The sequence below is a fragment of the Ambystoma mexicanum genome, chromosome 1p, assembly GCF_040938575.1.
Source record: "Ambystoma mexicanum isolate Mex_15411 chromosome 1p, UKY_AmexF1_1, whole genome shotgun sequence".
In the NCBI taxonomy this organism is placed as follows: domain Eukaryota; kingdom Metazoa; phylum Chordata; class Amphibia; order Caudata; family Ambystomatidae; genus Ambystoma; species Ambystoma mexicanum.
Window position 1 is genome coordinate 1,457,467,959 of NC_090921.1, and position 18,548 is coordinate 1,457,486,506.

Consider the following 18,548-nt stretch of genomic DNA (forward strand, 5'->3'; position numbering starts at 1 on the left):
TTGTGATGCAGATTGAGATTGTAACTTTAGGTCATGCACCCCAAAGGAATACGAAGCAAGTGGGGAAAGTATGTGGATTTGTAAAGTTTGGGTCGCAAAAGATAATTATGATAGGGTCACAGATGAGGTCACAGTTGGCAGTTAATAAATTAACAAAAGGGGCAAATGTTAAAATGCAGATCCAGCGTTGTAAGCACGGGCGTAGATACAAGTAGAGAAAGCCCCCACCAGCTAGATATTAGGCCTTTAGTGGTAACGTGGCTGTCGCAGAGACACGTGTAAGGTGCCTCATTACAATAACGCTTTAAGATGATAGTTAAACCTACATGCAGCAATAAGCTCTCAGAATAAATATACATGCAGCAAAGTATGCAACAAAGTATTGGAACACATATGTAGCAAAAGCTTTTAAACATATTAGGGGAGTGCGTTCATCTTTTTGAAGTAAAAGTGCAATTCTTTTTGCATGTATTTTATATATATAGTTTCCCTTCATAATGCATAGTGTTATATTAGGTCGTACAGTTCAGACATGCTCCATTATCGAGTTTGTGTTTGGACATCATGAGCTGCCATTGGCTATTGTGAGCAAGTTAACAGTCATGTTAGTATAACATCAGAGTTACAGGACGCAAGTTTCACCACATTATCCTGCCAAATTGCTTTCCAGAACTACGGACCCTTTTAATTGAATTTTATTTTGAGGCGAGTGCAAGCGCCTCATGGTCAGGATGTTTTGGTAGGAAAAGCAGACGATTAATTGTTGAAAAGGAAGCAGGCCCCATACGTTGAAACTCAATTCCAGACAAGCACACAACATGGCATCAGATACAATTTACAAAGTTAGAGCATGAACACAGCGCCCCCATTGCCACGAAAGGCCCGGTTTTGAGAGGCAACTGCATTGATAATTTAAAGAAAATAGCTGAAATTAAAATTCGGACAGTGATACCTCAGCTTGGCAGTTCATAAAAAGATATCGAGATGGTCACAGTGTACTTGTTTGTGGATTGTGACGAGATGGGGGACACAGGGCATGCATGTGCAGGGCATTGAGAACAAAGAAACCCAATTGTAATGTTCAGGGGCTTTGCAACATATCTGTCCTCCCTATTGTTTCCCACATTCGCATTAGTCAGATCTCGGTGAGATGCGAAGGCTCAAAGTTATCTAAAAAGTTTTATAATACAATTAGTACAGAGTTTCTTTGTCAGGAATGCCTCCTACTGCTCAGCCAATAAGAACACAGTCCGAACATAAAATGAAGTCATGGTTTGAGAGTTGGATTTCTTGAGGAGTCCAGGGTGGATCTGCCAATGAGCAAGCAGAATATATAGTGTCCTATAGGGGTTTTGTGATGCATAGTGAATGATATGAAGTTTTGAATTATTCTAACAAATATGCAAAACCTGTGGTTTGCTGCTTTAAATTGTTTGGCCCCAAAACAGTGTGAGAGGTGGTGTCCAGTTTTTATGCTCTGTGCTCTCTCTCAACTGTTCTGAAAATAAGGCGGTGTTCCTTTTGTGTACTCTATTTTTGAGAATGTGTGTCTCCTCATTTTGGGTCGTTTTGGGACATCTACACCTTTACAGGTCTACTAGGGTTAGTATTCTTCCACTGGACTCTGGTTCTCGCTCTCCTGCCCAAAGAATTAGAGAAGGCTTTGGATCACTAAGGGGCCGATTCACAGAACGTTTCCCTATGGGATTGAACCATTATAAAACAAGTCTGTGAATCAGGCCCCAATTATTTGTAGGAGGGTGTTTCTGATTAATCTAAGGTTATCCCCAAGAAGAACAAGTTACTCTCTTACCTGGTAACATTCTTTCGATGGGATGGTCCGACGACGTATTCCAGATCTATGACAGTAACCACCACAGCTGTGCTGCTTCGGAAAATCTTTCGGGTTCTGCGTCATGCGTCGATGACGTCGATACTCTGTCCTCGAGGACCTCCTCCGACGGCCGAAGTCACCAGATGTTTTAAGTAGGACACACGACGCCCGTAGCCTCAGTTGTAGTTTTTTCCCCAGAACGTGTGGAACCAATCTTCTGCCAGTATGATTGCGGAAACGTAAGCTGCAATCGCATAAGAAATTCTGTAGCGGGGAAGGCAGGGAGGGAGCGATATGGAATACGTCGTCGGACCATCCCATCGAAAGAACGTTACCAGGTAAGAGAGTAACTTGTTCTTCGAGGGAATTGGGTCCTCCAACGTATTCCATATCTATGACAGACTCCCAAAGCAGTACCAACGTAGGGAGGTGGGAAAAGAATTTAGAATATACAAATTTAGAATGCCCAATCAAATTGCAGAGTAAAGGACCGCCTTGCCAACGGCCAGATCCTGCCCCCAGATAGAATCGAGGGAGTAGTGGCGTACAAACGTAAGGACCGAAGCCCAGGTGGCTGCATCACAGATGTTACCAATAGGAACACCCCTCTGCAGGGCAGTAGAGGCAGCCATACCCCTGGTAGAATGGGCCCGTAAGCCTACCGGAGGGTCCTTACCCGCCAAGCGGTAACATTCGGAAATTTTGCAAGATGATCCATCGAGACAGTCTGCTTAGTAACAGCTTGTCCCAAACCCCTTCCAGCGTAACCAATAAAGAGTGGATTGTCCACTCTGACCCGGGACATGCGTGAAATGTAGAAGCTTAAAGCTCTCCTACGATCCAGCCTAGGGAGCCTCTCCTCTTCTTTACCAGGATGTGGAGGAGGATAAAATGCCGGAAGAACAACCTTCTGGCTTAAATGAAATTACGACACCACCTTCGGAAAAAGGAAGGACAAACTCCAAGGACAACCCTGTCCTTATGAAACACAGTGAAGGGTGGCTTAACTGAAAGTGCCTGTAACTCACTCAGCGAGCCGAAGTGACCGCAACTAAAAACACAGTTTTAAGTGTTAACAGTCTCAAAGAACAAGAATGCAAAGGCTCAAAGGGAGCGGCCATTAGAAACCTGAGAACAAGGTTCAGATCCCAACCGGGCACCTGGAAAGGTGACGGAGGGAACACATTAGTGGGCCCTTTCACAAACTGAGAAAGCCAAGGGATTTTAAAATAAGAACACTCCTCAGACGAGCGCTTAAATATAGACAGCGCCGCCAGGTAACCTTTAATGGTACCCACTTGCAGGCCCTTGTGGGCAAAACAAAGCAAAAAAAGACAGAACGACAGGAATGTCACATGAAAAAGGATCCACATTCTGAACCCTGCACCAGTCGCAGAACTTCCTCCAACGGCAACGGTACAGGGACTTTGTTGCCAGCCGTCTGGCCGAAAGCAACACCTCCATCACGTCTTCAGGGAGGTCTCAATCCTTATACCTCAACCTTTCAGAAGCCAAGCGTGAAGGTTGAGGGATCTGACCTCTGGACGGAGAACCTGACCCCCCTCCCGTGAGAGCAGATGGTCTCGGTAGGGAAGACGACGCGGAGGGCAGATGGCCAAGTCCAGAAGGTCCGGGTACCACGTCCTCCGGGCCCATGCCGGAGCAATGAGGATCATCCGGGAACCGAACCTCTAACTTCCGCAGCAATTGCGGAATGACGGGGACTGGAGGAAACGCGTACAGCAGCGGGAAGGACCACTCCACCACAAACGCGTCCCCTAAGGCTCCATTTGGAGGAAATTCCCGCGAGCAGAACCTTTCGCACTTCCGGTTGACACTGGAGGCAAAGAGATCCACTTGAGGGGTCCTCCAAAGGGCGAAGATCTCCAGGAGAATCTCCTGAGCCAGCTCCCACTCATGAGAGATCGTGCTCTGCCTGCTCAGAGCGTCCGCCGTCTCGTTTTCGTCTCCATCCAGATGAACTGCCGAGATCAGAATTTCCTGCTGGATGGCCCAGAACCAGAGCTGCAATGCCTCCCTGCACAGAGGAATTGACCCTGACCCCCGTTTTTGATGAGGTAGTGCATGGCCACTGTGTTGTCCGTCGGAATCAGGACATTCTTTCCTCGCACAGTCGGCAGAAAAGCCCTCAGGGCAAGCCTGACGGCCCTCAGTTCCTCCAACAGATTGATATGGAGTCTGGACTCCGACGGAGACCAACGACCGCTGACTGTCAACTCGTTGGCATGAGCTCCCCATCCCGTTAGGGATGCGTCCGTCACGATCGTCGCCTCCGGTCAGGGTAGCCAAAATGGAGCCCCCCTTCATCAGATTGTCTTCGACGGCCCACCACAGAAGGTCCTGGGCGACCGAGGACGGCACCCGAACAGGGTCCGACAACCTGCCGGAGGACTGAGACCACTGGAGCTTGAGTGCCCATTGCAAAGTTCTCATCCGCAACCTGGCCTCTGGCACCAGAAGAATGCAGGATGCCATGAGACCGAGCAATCTCAAGAACTCGAACGCCGGGAGACTTTGGGCAAGCTGAAACTTGTGCATCAACTGCTGAATGTGATGAGCCCTCACCTGGGGAGGAAAACACTGCCCCAGGGACGTGTCAAGCACACCTCTGATGTACTGGAGCCTCTGAGTTGGTGTCAAATGGGACTTATTTAAGTTGAGGGAGAAGCCCAGCTTGTGGAGGGAGTGGCAGGTGACCGACAGATGATCCAGGACTTGCTCTCATCAACCAATCGTCCAGGTAGGGGTAGACGTGAATCCCTCCTTTCTTGAGGTGCGCTGCCACCACTACCATGAGCTTGGTGAAGACCCTAGGGGCGGAGGTCAATCCGAACGGCAGGACTCGAAACTGAAAGTGTGAGTCGCCAACCGCGAACCTCGGGTACTTCTTGTGCTTTGGATGTATTGGCACATGAAAATAAGCGTCCTTGAGGTCGAGAGACACCAACCAGTCCTGAAATTGAAGGGCCTGGAGGACTTGAGAGAGAGTAACCATCTTGAACTTGTCCTTCCTGAAGAGTTTGATCAAACTGCGCAAGTCCATGATGGGTCTCATTTCCCCCCGTCTTTCTTCGAAATCAAAAAATAAGGGGAATACCATCCCTTGTTCCTCTCCGCTACAGGCACCAGTTCTATGGCGCCTTTCTCCAGCAGGGATTGAATTTCCTGCGCAAGGAGCAGATCCGGACTCTTCAAAAAGATTCCCAGGTGGATTGTCGCGAGGCCTCTGCCGGAAAGGAAGACAGTAGCCGTGGGCTATCATCTCCAGAACCCACACATCTGAAGTAATGGCACGCCATTCTACAAGATGCTGCACCAGCCTTCCCTCAACCGGCGAAGCACAGGCCTCATGACCGAGCAGAAGCGGCTGCGGCGTTGCCTGAGGGCAAAGAGGCAACTGCTTGCACGGCCTTGGCACCTCGAGTACCTTTTTTTCCACCTCTCGCACTCCTACGGTTGCCCCTTTGACTTGCAGCTCCTCTTGCTTTACTAATGGATGAGTAATAACGAAAGGAACCTCCCCTCCACTGCTGTCCCCTAGGACGAAAAGGCAGAGGTTGGCAGACTGCAGCGCCCAACGACTTTGCTGCAGCTTTGGAGGTCTGCAACCTCTCAAGACTCTTGTCAGCCTTGCTGCCAAAAAGATGCTCACCATCAAAGGGCATGTTGAGGAGCCTGGCTTGCACATCAGGAGCAAACCCCGAAATCCTCAACCACGCAAACCTGCGTATCACGGTGCTCGCCGCCATGGACCGGCACACAGTCTGCCATGTCCAAACCCGACTGAACGGACTCACACATGGCATCCTTGCCATCCTGAATAATAGCATCCAGTTCGTCCCCTTCGGGAATATGTACAGCCGCTAATGAAATACAGTTCCACAGAGTGTGCGTGAAACGTGACAAGGCACATACGGAGTTGGCCGCCTGAAGAGCCATACCCCCTGAAGAAAACACTTTCCTCGCCCAGGCATCAAAACGCTTGTCGTCCCTATCAGGAGGGATGGTAGGATACGACACCTGCTTTGCTGCGGCCGTAGCCGCCTGCACCACCAAACTCTCCGGAGTGGGGTGCGTGGTTAAGTAGCAGGGGTCACTACTGACGGGGCAGTATTTTCGCAGCAAAGACTTGCCCACTGCCTGGAGACTCTCCGGAACAGTCCAAGCCGCTGCCACCCTTCTTTGCAGAGCCATATGTAATGGCAGTACCGGGTCAGTGGGTGGACCTTGGTCGAGGATATCCGTCAGGTCATCCTGCACAAAATCAACTGGGGGCATCGACCACCCCAAGTAGTCCGAGACCCTCGACATAAGGCGCTGGTACGGTGACTCAGCACAGGTGCCAGGCTCGAGCCTACAGAACTCCACCTCCGGAGAGGTGTCCTGACCACTGGCGTCATAAAGTCCTCAATCTGGCTATGACCAGAAAGAATCTCATCTAGTACCGTGTCCGGAACCAACCCATCTTCAGAACCCTCTTCCACCTTGGAAAACTACTCCATAGGCTGGAAAGTGGGCAAAGAATACGGGAGGAAGACATGTTTTGCCTTGGCCAGAGCCTTTCTAGGGGGTTCCCCCGTGCCACGGGGTACCTCCGACACCACAGCCTCGTAAGGAGTCGAGGGCGGCGAGTGAAACAGCATCGACGTCTAATGAATCTGCGTCGAGCGCCGCGCCGACAGCATCAACGGCTTCGACACCGGCCTCGAGGGCGGAGCCCCGAGCGTGTCCTTCAACAGCCTGGAGCCTCAAGAGAGTCCGTCGACGACCGCGGCGCCACCGGCGTCGACGTCTTCTTCGAAGACTTCACAGGTGCACACGGGCTCAAGCGCGTCGACGACCGGGACCTGGAACGGGCATGACTGGAACAATTCCCCTTGTCCGAGCGGGACCTCTCCCGCGAATCGTGCCGACCACCCGAGCCCAAAGGCGTACGAGCAGTGTCTCCAGTACGGTCACGACCGACCCCTCTCGGAGGCGCGGACAGACAGGAGCCCTGCAATTCAAGATCGCCAACATTTTCTTCCCGAAGGAACCCATTCCTCCGGAGAGGAACGCTTGGTGGGCTAAGAAACCCGCCGACGGGCGGAGTCCTCGGATGAGGGCGGGGAAGGCGATCGATGACGGCGCTTCCGGGAGTGCCGGGACCAGCTCAGGACCGAGACCCCCTAGACTTACGACTACGATGCGAAGAGTCGCCCATCGAATCGTTCGTCGAAAAGCCCAGTGGACCTCGCCTTCCGGGGCTTGGACACCTTACCGACTGACAGCTTCTTCTTACGTTCCCACAAGGCCTTGGACGTAAGCGACTGGCAGTCGACACAATCATCCGTGTTGTGGGCCTCCCCGAGGCACCAGAGGCAGGCGCTGTGCGAGTCCGTCACCGACATCTTGGACCCGCAGACCCCACACTTCTTGAAGCCCGGACGCAGAGTGGAAGAAGAGGAAGACATCCCGAGAATACTTCACAAAACGAACAGGTTCGAAGAACCGAAAGAACAGAAACTCCAAAAAGTCGAGGCGCGCCGAGATCTCCGAAGCGAACACGTTCGCGGAAAAACGGAACTGAGGCTACAGGTGTTGTGCGTCATACTTATAACATCTGGTGAAGTCGGCCGTCGGAGGAGGTCCTCGAGGACGGCGTATCAACGTCATCGACGCAGAAAGATTTTCTGAAGTAGCATAGCTGTGGTGATTACTGTCATAGATATGGAATACGTCGGAGGACCCAATCCCCTCGAAACAGGGATTGAATAAAGTGCATTCAGATAACCCCACCTAATAGGAATACAATTCTGCCTCTGGATAGTTGCTCCCTAGACAGTTTGAAGTACATAGGGTCCAACATGCATCTTTGCTTCCAAATAAATCTCAGGGATATTAGCACCCAGCTCGCCATTTGTGTTCCATCAAGTTACATGAGGCCCAGGTCATCTTTCATGGATACAGTCCCCAGCTCACTCAGGTAAGCAGTTCCAGACATGGCAGTGCTCTCAGGCTCCGGGCTCCTTTGCTCTCCAAGGACTAATCTTTATCAGTCCTTGCAATCTCCCCCGTTTGTCAGTTCTCTTGTTTTAGTCAGCGTTCTGGCCAGCTCTGCCCTGCTCTGCGCAGTAGTTGAGGTCTTACACTCAGGTCCAGACTATCCTTTCAGCTCACTGGTTATGGCTTAGTGCTCCATTCTGCCTTGTAATTTCCATCACAGGTCTCTCTATAGTGCCTTTGCATTGGTTCCTCTGTCTTCTTCCCCTCTGATCTAGGCAGAAGACCCACATTTGTCAGGCTTTGTTTCAGCATCCCACAGCATCTTGGCAGCTCCACTGTGGCATCCCCAGAGCTGGGCATCTTTTCATGGTGCAAGTGTTTGCCAAGATCCATCTGGCATACTGGGCACCGTCCCAGCCTGACAAAGGGAATATTCAAACAGCATGTGAATCTATGAGTGATTCAATGCCGGAGAATACATATGTCACTGCATGAATGGTTGGTAGTAGTGTTTAAGTCTGAATAGCATATTCCTACAAAAGGTATCTTCTGGCTTATAGGATCTCACAGTGTTGCAAGGGTTGTCACTGTATTTCTGCTCCGTTACTCTGTGTTTTGGAGACCAAGTCCACCTGAAGGGCCCTGGGATAGATGTATCGAGGAAGGAGTGGGATTCTCTTATTTTAACAAAATGCCCTTTAGAACTAGGATTGTTGACTTTGTACAAGTTTGACGTGTCCCTCACCTCCGGTCTAAAAGAGGAACAAGACATGGAAGGGGGGACCACGGGGTTGGGAGGGGGTAAATAGAGAGAATGTTTTACAGACTGTCTTTGGGCAAGTCTATCTCCAGGTAGACAGATCTGCCACCTAGTCTCTCGGTAGGCTGCCTTTCCTGGGTTGCAGGAACCCCTCCAGACGCCTTGGGACAGAGTCAGGACACAACCTGACTTCATGACATTGTGCAGCAGTAATAAGATTGATTAAAAGACTATTCGATCATCACATGAAACAGTTGAATTAAGAAAAAAAACATTTAAGTGAAAAGCCTTTCAAACTATTTTCACCTCAGCCATTGGAGGCAATGGACTCCAAGAATTTGAATCCGGGTCATACTTCTCTCCGGAGCTCAGGCTCTCCTTGTTTTTATCTTGTCCCCCCAGCACAAATAAGAAGCCTTCTGAAAAAGGAAAAAAAAAAACATCCTTTGAGAAAAGCAAGCGATTGTAGCAGTAGAACAAATGTCTGTCATGTGTTCTAATGTATTTATAAAGCACCTGTTCACAAAAGCCCCTGTACACAATTGGGAGTGTTGGCCCTTATGGTTCCAATGTCTTGACTGTCGCATTGAAGAAACTGACCCTAACAGCACTTTGTTTTTTTTGACAAATGGCTCTTTTTTAAAATAAATAAATGGGGCGGTCCCCTCAATATAACCCTGTGCCCTTCTCTTCCCTCCTGTATTTTTACTGTATCATAATGTTGGCCGTTTCCCTGACCCCATCCTACTCCTATGCTAGTCAAGCAATTGGTCACAAAAATAAATCAGTTTGATAGAGATTTTTTCATTTGTCCGACAGAACACATGTCATTTACCAGGATTGTATGCTCACTTGACCTACCAATAAGGACAGGGATGCTGCGCTGCCCCCCACCCCACACTTCACCCAAGATTGTAGTTCCTTTGGATATTTTTCCCCCATTGATAATCCAATCTGGCTTAATTATTTCACATTCAATTGTGTAAAATTATTAAGTCAGGCAGCCAATGCATTTCTAATAGTGGTGATACCAATGAGGAAACCTCCCTCTACACCAGAAAATATATCCCATATTGGTAATTTCAATTCCGAAAGGTCCAAAAGAGAGCAGTTAGGTACCAGGGTATGAAAGCCATAACAAGGGTTCAGATACAGAGAAGTGTCATTAGGACAGGTGGGTCCACCATTACATGAGGGAGTAAATGTAATATTGTGAACAAACCTATTATAGCTTTCACACCCTGGCTGGGAGTGGGGTGGGGGGGGGGGGGGGGCTTTAACGGCCCGCCACCCCGAGCGTTGGTAGCCCCAAGCGAAGCGAGGGACACAGCACGGGCTGCAGGCCGTTAAACCACATGTTCCCCCCTGCGCCTCCAACCAGGGCGTGAAAGCTATTCGCACTCCGGGATTTACCAGGGTGCATTTTTTTTCATAAAAAAAATAAAAAAAAAATCCGCTCTGCGGGAGCCCATCTCCTGTCAGAAGGAAAAAAAATGGCCACTGCCAATGATATAGAAAAGTGACTAGCTGGAAAACATGTTTCAAAATGGCCACCGTCATCCAAAAAGGGACCTATTTCGATGGCGACCAGACAGGAGGAGTATCAGCGACCGGAGCCTTGCGTTCCGGTCCCGGATGTAAATTGGGGTGGGGAAAGGGAAATTGGAGTTTTCTAATGTGAGGAGGCAACAGGGACAGCCTCCCTGTTGCCTCCCCATGTTACAAAAAAAAAAAGAAAAAAAAGAAAGAAAAGAGGGGAAAAAGCACCACCCGGGGAAGGGCCTTGGGTATCTGAAACAGCAGGAGTGGGGGGTGAATGTTTATTCTCCCCTGCTGTTCCAGCCACCTGATTAGCTGAACACCCTTCCGCGGTTGCAAATACTGCATTGATCATACATCGAAAAACTATAGAAGCATACATCATTATGAATGGGAACACTTTGTAATAGGTTGACTAATGGAAAGCATTACTTTGAGAAGTAATACATTTTCTGGGTTCTTATTACCCTATTTAAGAATCTTAGGGATTGTCACAGATGGCACAAGAATTACTTCAAGTCTGAGAGACGGTTCAAAGGTTTTTATTGAGTGATGCTTTATTTTGGTTATTAAAGAACCATGAAAGCAATATTACAAAAATCCACACAAAGACAACAAATTCATCTGACATAGGTGAAAACAGTTGATTGAAAACAGATCACACTATTTTAAATGTACCTACTAAGTTCTAAAAGAAAACTTTATCATCTTTAAAAACCTATAAAGTTACCACTAGTGACAAAAATACAACATTAGGACCGGCTAATAAGATTATTGCATCTACAATACTTGATCTGGCAATTCCAAGCTTGAATTAAAAAGCTAGCAACTGCATAAACTCTTGAAACACAAGTTGGTGCTTTACAAAACTCAAAAGCAGCAAGTAAAGTGTTATTTGCTTTTAAAATCGGTAAAAGCCATCTTCTTCTAAGAGATATCAATAACAGACAGTTATGTGAGTGATCCAAGTGAGATACTGTTCCATTCATATATTTAATTTGATACTTAAGTAGTTATGGAATGTACTCTTGCTCGCATTACTATACATGAGGTCTGTTAATATCCAATCCCCAAAAAATTACTTTTAGTAATATCTAAAGACATTAGGGATTCTGGGTTATGCCGGAAAGAATCTAAACCGATTTTAAGCAGTGCATTCTTGACATGAAGAATCCTTGCCCATGGCTATGTATGATTATTTCCCAGAACATCCACCATTAAATATGTTTAGCTAATTTTTAGTTCATAGGCCAGGATATGAGAGTTTTATACTGCAAGTGGTAGTCTATTCCACTTTGTTCAAGTTCCATTTTACCTGCTGAACTCAAGAGTGCCATTACCCTGATGCGTGGCCTGGAACGCCAGCGATGTGGCTGCTCCTCTGAAGGCCTCCGTAGGGAACCCGCAGTCCTTGCGTGTCACAAAATGTACCAGTCAGCTGTCCCTAATAAATGCATCACACGGCTGTCGGAACTTCTGGGCAACAAATTGGTGTGAAACAAATTGGTGTGAAAATGAGCCCCTACCGCCCGCTATAAGCCTGGAACGGGGGTGTTGAAGTCTGCAAACCCACCGCTGGAGGAAAACAAGATGGTGGACAGACCGGAGCGGGGTTGCAGCGGTGAGGAGTGAGACCTGGAGGCGGACACTGAAAAGGGGGTGCTTGGGCCCCCGACTATCCCATTGCCTGTCTGAATTGCCTCCGGTGCGGCCCTCCGTCACCTACGAACCCCCGCGCCTGAGGGCAGAGCCAGCCTCCCCTGCGCCGGCCTCGAGCCCGGATTACCCCAGTCCCCGGGCGGTGCTGTGAAACACAGTGGGCGGCGCCTGCCTCCGCGGGTGAGCTCCGGCGGCTCAGCTTGGGTGGCTGGACCGTAGTGTGAGCCGACCTCTGCATCTGGGTGGGCCCCCCCCAGCCTTCGACTCCTGGCGGAGGACACCAGCCTCAATACACGGCAGCGGTGCAGGCCCCCTGGAGCTGGTTGAGGGGTGCGCCCACTGGAGGATCCACTGTGCCAGGTAACCAGAGCCCCAACAGCACTCCCTCATCTTTGGAGCCTACCTGGGGTGGCGGGGTCCGCCTGGTGGGTGGGGGTGCAGATCGCTCCACACCCCGCCCTGAGCTCTCTTCTGCTACCTGGGGCGCCCCAGCTTATGATCGCTTGCCTGCCTGGATCCTGCCAACACTACTTGAGCCTTCTCCCCTCCACCTACAAAAACAGGTGCCTAATACTGTTTTAGACTTTTTTGCCTACAAAAGACGTGTGCCTAACACTGCTTGAGACTTCGCCTCTACCTACAAAACCATGTGTGCCTAATTCTGCTTTAACTTCCTCTGCCACCTACAAAGATCATGTGTGCGTAACACTGCTTTGACTTCTCCCGGCATACAAAATATACACCTGCCTCACACTGTTCTACTCTTCACCTCTGCCTGCAAAATACAGGTATATGAAGCACTGCTTTGGGATCCTCCCACCGCACTACTCACACTTTTTCCGCTTATTGGGGGCCAGCTCGCCTACAAGACCGGAAGTGGCATCAATTCCCAAGCCAATTACCTAGAGGACGACGCAGTGGTGCAGGCACGGCAAGCTCCACTCTGCAGAGCTGGGGCTCCCCTCTTGGCGAACCCCGATTTGATGGACCACGCAGTGCTTCCTCTTTCGCTGGAGGCTTTCGGCGATCCCTGTCTGACCCATTGCTTCCTGGGGTGCCCTAGCCCACTCCCTTGTCCTCTGCCAGGCGGCTCAGGCCCTACTGTGGACCACTGGAGGGGACCCGGTCCCTCACATCCCTGCGTAGCGAGTGCTGCAAGGTGGCCTCTTCTGAATGCCTGCAGCGCATGGGTGCTCATTTCTAGCGCCTAAAACCACAGAACCACTACAGTCCATAACTACAAGAAACGGCCATGGCCAAACAGCTCAAACCTCCTAAGTCCGCGGACATTTGCACCATGCTCCACCCAGCGGACAGAAGCAAGAAAGCGGACCCCCCTCCGAAACATACCCTGCAAAAAGCCCCAGAAGAGAGAGGGACCCTCGCAACTAAAGACCTCCAAGCCTTCATGTCGGACATCAAGTCTGAATTTAGGTCTTGCATGACAGAGCTCACATCGAAACTGGAGCAAACAGACCAGACGGTCTGGGATGTTGATCATAGGTTGGGGGAGGCAGAGGATCTGGCTCAGGAACATTCTACTACCCTCGTGGAGGTGCAGCGCACGATTCAGGCTTTGAGCGACAAAACTGAGGGCTTCGAATTCAAACAAGAGGATCTCGAAAACAGAGCCTGCCGCAATAACATCGGTCCCCGATAAGGATCTGGCAGAGTATGTGGGTGACTTCTTTCAGTCATTATTGCCGCACTTTGACAAATCTCAACTCCTACTAGACCGCACTCAGACTGCCCCCACAAGAGGAGTGAGCTTGGATCTCCCCCCGGACGTAATCACAAGAGTCCACTTCTTTACCACGAAGGAAGCCATCGCTGCAATAGGCCGTACACGCGATGAACTATCGTTCCAGGGCTACCCTCTTCAAATCTTCCAGGATCTCTCCCTCCTGACACTGCAGAAGTGCAGAGCCCTTCGACCGATTACGCTTTTCCTTCAAGACCAGCGGATTCGCCATCGGTGGCTATTCCCAACAGCTCTCAAATTCTCTCACAAGGGCACCCCTGAACAATCAGCCACCTTGACGATGCAACTACAATCCTTCACCCCGCCTCTCCTGGGACCGACAAGTCTCCCCCCCCCCGACCCTGCAGAGACCGGATCAGGCAGATCCTCCCCCAAACCAAGGCGGGAACCCTGTCAAGGGTCCAAAGAAATCGGAAACCCAAGTAACGCCCGGGAGCGTCCCTGAGAAACATACAGCTCTGGTACATGAAGTATGAATTGCTGCTGCGGGCCCCAAGAGGCCCATGCCCGACTCCAAGGAGCATGTCACCGTATTTCCCTTGGAGCGAAATCCAACCCTCCTGGTTGGTTATAGCCCTGTTGGCTTTGGGGAACCCTGATGAGACGAGCTAGGTCCCCAAGGTTCAGGTTTTGCCCCCCCGTTTGAGGTCAATGTTGGAAGACCCTTCCTCCCGTTGGAGGTTAGTTAAAAAATCCCAGCCTCAGGATGATCCTGTGAAGCACGTACCTCCCGATTATGGCCGACTTTGGCTCCCCCGAACCCCAGCCCCTACCCCCGGGACCTAGACCAACTCCAGAGGCTCTGCCCCTGCATCAGAAACAAAAATTCGTCACCTTGAACGTCAGGGGCTTGAATTCCCCCCCCAAAAAGGAAATCCACCCTTCAGCGGCTGCAATATGGGGAGGCTTCGGTGGCCTTGTTGCAAATTCTGGATTCACTACACTGCCCAGAGGCCGCTTCATCGCAGTTAAATGCCTCATCTTCGGCCAACTTTACTCCCTCATCTCCGCTTATGCCCCCAACGATAATCAGGAAGGGTTTTACTGAGACTTGGAGGAGGCCCTCCTCCCCTTTATAGAGAGGCAAGTCATCATTGGAGGAGACTTTAATGGGGCACTGGACCCGCATGTGGATATACAATTTACTGCAGGATGACCCCCTCGTCTCCAAGCCCTCATATATGTTTCAACGGAAGGTAGACCTCGGGCACCCCATAGAGGACCAGACTTGGGTAGACATTTGGTTGAGAACCCGGACGTCCTCCTTCTGCATCACCAACCGGGAGTGTGCACACACACTGCTTCTTCAGTGGTACTACCCCCCCACTCCGTCTACACCACTTTCATCAGGCCCTACATCCCCAATGTTGGCGTCTTTGCGGTTCTCCAGGGTCTTACTTTCATATGTGGTGGGCCTGTCCTAAGGTTAGTGAATTTTGGTCCCGATGCCTCGCCGCAATAAAAGATATTACCCAGGATAACCATCCCTCTGGCTCCCGAGAACGTCCTTTTGGGGGTCCCGGTCCCAGGCTCATACCCAAGAACGTGTAGAACAGCGGCCCTTATAACTCAACTCTTGCTGGCAGCAAAAATCACTATAGCCCGCACTTGGAAATCAGCAGAAGGCCCCCTAATGGCGCTCTGGTGGATCAAGCTTTGGGACATTCTGATAGCCGAGAAAGTCACTGCAGTTAGGGCGGGCACCCTCCACCGCTTTTCGAACATTTGGGCGCCACTGTTGGAATATGATCAAAACTACCCGGCACGGACATATAAACTGCACCTAATCGTGAGGGCCCTACATTTGAACAATGATCCACTGGCACATAGTCCGGGCCAGAAGTACTGGGAGTCAAGCGAACACGTGGGGTACCTGGGGAAGGAGGGGGGAAAATGTTTTCTCATGCCAAGGTTTGATGTTATATGATCTGGCATTTATAACGCACCTATACACAAGTGTTTCGAGGTGCGACGAGGCAAGGGAGGGGGAACAGAGGGAAGGCAGACAACGATCTTACTAGGCCAGGTGTCATTCAGATCGCGCAAGGGGGAAAGGAAAAAGTGCGAGGGGCAAGGGAGAGGGGAAAGTGCAGTACATGGGATAGTAGAATAAATAGGATAAATAAACGGCAGGATGGCGGCGTGCAAGGTAAGAGCAGAAATAAGTGCTGGTGGGGGACTGTAGGGATACAGAATACAGTCCCCAGGTGCAGGGGTTGCCAGGGAGGCAGTGCAGGTGTGCAAATGGCGGTGACTGGGCCCAAGGTCTCAAAGGGTGGCCATGTAGCCAGTGCAGTTATAGCCAAGAATTCAGCAGGGTAGGGGGGAGAGAAAGCAGAAGCAAAGAGGAAGGTTTTGAGGTGCTTCCGGAACCAGAGATGGTTCTCCTCAAGTTTCAGGGAGGCAGGAAGGCTGTTCCAGAGGTAGGCCCCAGCCGAGGCGAGAGATCTACCACCAACTCACTGCTTGGAGAAGCGACTGACCCCGAGGGAGTTGGAGGCGGATGAGCGAAGAGCTCGAGGAGGAAGATATTTGGGAAGAGAGAGTTGAAGATATTGCGGCCCCAGGCCCCAGAAGGCCTTGTGGACAATGCAGAGGGTTTTGAACTTAATCCTTGCAGCCAGTGGGAGCCAGTGCAGAGATTTCAGTCCTGGAGAGATACGATCCCTGGGCTTGAGGCCAAGGACAAGTCTCGCAGTCCTGTTCTGGATAAATTGCAGAGGGCTGAGAATGGAGGCAGGCAGATTTAGATAGAAGCTATTGCAATAGTCCAGCCTAGAGAGAACCAGGGCTCTGGAGACGGTGAGCTTCTGGGGGAAGAGAGGAAAGGAAGAATACCTCCGAGGAGGTGCAGCTGGTAGTGTGACTTCTTAGAGACATCAGAGATGTGAGGAGAGAAGGAGAGTGTGGAGTCGAAGATAACCCTGAGGTTTTTAGCCTTGCAGGTGGGCGCTCGAAGAGGGCCAAGGGAGGCCGGCCAGAGAGCTGCAGGGAAGGAGGGAGTGGGTGTGCCAATGAGTAAAATCTCAGTCTTACTGGCATTAAGGAAGAGGTCATTGGCGGCACACCACTCCTGGATAGCAGACAGACAGTCAGAGATGAGGGAAGGAGAGGAGGCAGCCGAGGGTAGCCTGAAAATGAGCTGGGTATCAACCACATAGCACTGAAAGTTGGGACAGAGCGGCGATGACGGTGGGCAAGGAGTGCCAGGTATTGTTTGAACAGCCAGGGAGAGAGGTTGGATCCCTGGGTGACACCACAGGTAGAGAAAAAGATATCGGAGAGGAAGGACCCAAGTTGGACCTGGGAGGGTCGGTGGGAGAGGAAAGACGTCAGCCATGCCAGAGCCGGACCAGTGATACCCAGGTTATCACGGAGACGATTGAGCAGGATGGCATAGTTGACAGTGTCAAAGGCAGAAGAGAGATCAAGCAAGATGAGGACACACGGGGTGTTGGAGTCGAGGTTGGAGAGAAGGTCTTCACGGATGTTCAGGAGAGCATTTCCGTGCTTCTGGCAGTTCTGAAGCCAGACTGATGGTCATGAAGACAACCAACAGATTCGGTGTGGAGATTAAGCTGGGGGATGATCAGTTTCTCCAGGAGCCTGCCCAGGAAGGGGGTGATGGAGATTGGGTGATAGTTAGCTGGGCAGGAGGGGGCGGCAGAGGGTTTCGTAAGAGGAGGGTGCACAAGGGAGTGCTTCAGGGGGGATGGGAAGACTCCAGTGGCGAAGGAGTGATTGCAGAAATCAGCCAGGGCAGGAGCTAGGGCGTCAATGTGGTCCTTGATAGTTTTGGAGGAACAGGGGTGAACCTATTTCGACGAGACTTCCATAGATCGGACTCGTCTAGAAGCCGCATCTGCAGAGAAAAGGGGAAAGGCAGGGAAGGAGGGAGGTGGGGTGGCTGCAGAAGGGCCAGAGGAGGAGCAGGAAATGGAGGTAGGGAGGCGATCGGAGGAGAGTGAGAACAGGATGTCCTGAGTTTTAGCGATTAAGTGAGAAGCCAGTGCCGTGCAGAGGGCCTGGGAAGGTACAGGAGAGGTAGAGACTGCGCCAGGAGTGGCCAGTTCCTTGCAGATTTTAAAGAGTTCAGCTGAGTTATTAGGGCTTGGATATGAGCTCTGTTCTTGGTGAGGAGGGAGAGCCGGTATTGCCTTTGCAGCAGGCGACAGGCCAGTTTGTCAGAGGATGAACATGAAGCACACCATTTCCTCTCTACCACCCTGCATTTTAGGGTGACGAGATCTGAGTCATACCAGGAGTTACCCTTGGCTTTGGTCTTCATGCGGATTCTTATGACAGGGGCAAGGATATCAAGAGTATCAGATATAGAAGAGTGGAGCATGGAGAGGGCTGTGTCAGGGTGAGAGTCAGCCAAAAGAGATGAGGGGGTGAGAAGGTGGTAGCGAAAGCCTCAACTGATACGCGCTTCATGGGTCGGATGATCGAGAAGGTGGGTGGCAGTGATGGAGGTGGCTTAGCCTGAGGGTTAGGGAGGGTGAGGTGGAAAGATAGGAGAAAGTAATCACTCCACGAGAGGGGGACAGAGACGGGAAGGTCAGAGGAGATAAGAACATCCAGAGTGTGCCCTGCAGAGTGAGTCGGGCCAGAGGGGAGACTAGTGAGCGAGAGAGAGTCGCAGAGGTCACGAAAGAGTCCAGAGGGAGGACAGGAGGAATCCAGGTGGATGTTGTGCAACACTACCCCGGAGTGATCGCAATCTTTATTCACTCCTGGTTTTTTCACACTGTTTATTATTTGGTATCTGTTGTGATGATTTCATATTTGTTCTGTTTATTCTGCTATTCTACCTCCAATTGTGAAATGGTACATGCTATTTGCACTTTATACCAGTTGTCTGGTTATTGAAGCTTTTAATATTGACTGTGAACAAACTCAAAGTTTTTTAATAATGATGAAAACTAATAAATGATATATATTTTTTGTAAACTTGTTTGGAATCTGAACAGTAACTGGTGATTAAT

The 18,548-nt window shown here is 50.5% G+C and overlaps 1 protein-coding gene across 1 annotated transcript in view; it reads right to left on the reverse strand.

Moving 5' to 3' along the window:
- The window catches only part of GAN (gigaxonin), a 654,734-nt gene that overhangs the window by 394,168 nt on the left and 242,018 nt on the right, over nucleotides 1-18,548 (reverse strand). The window contains exon 6 of the mRNA XM_069607099.1: nucleotides 8,907-9,019. Within this exon, the coding sequence (XP_069463200.1) occupies nucleotides 8,907-9,019 (113 nt within the window). The remainder of the gene's footprint in view (nucleotides 1-8,906; nucleotides 9,020-18,548) is intronic.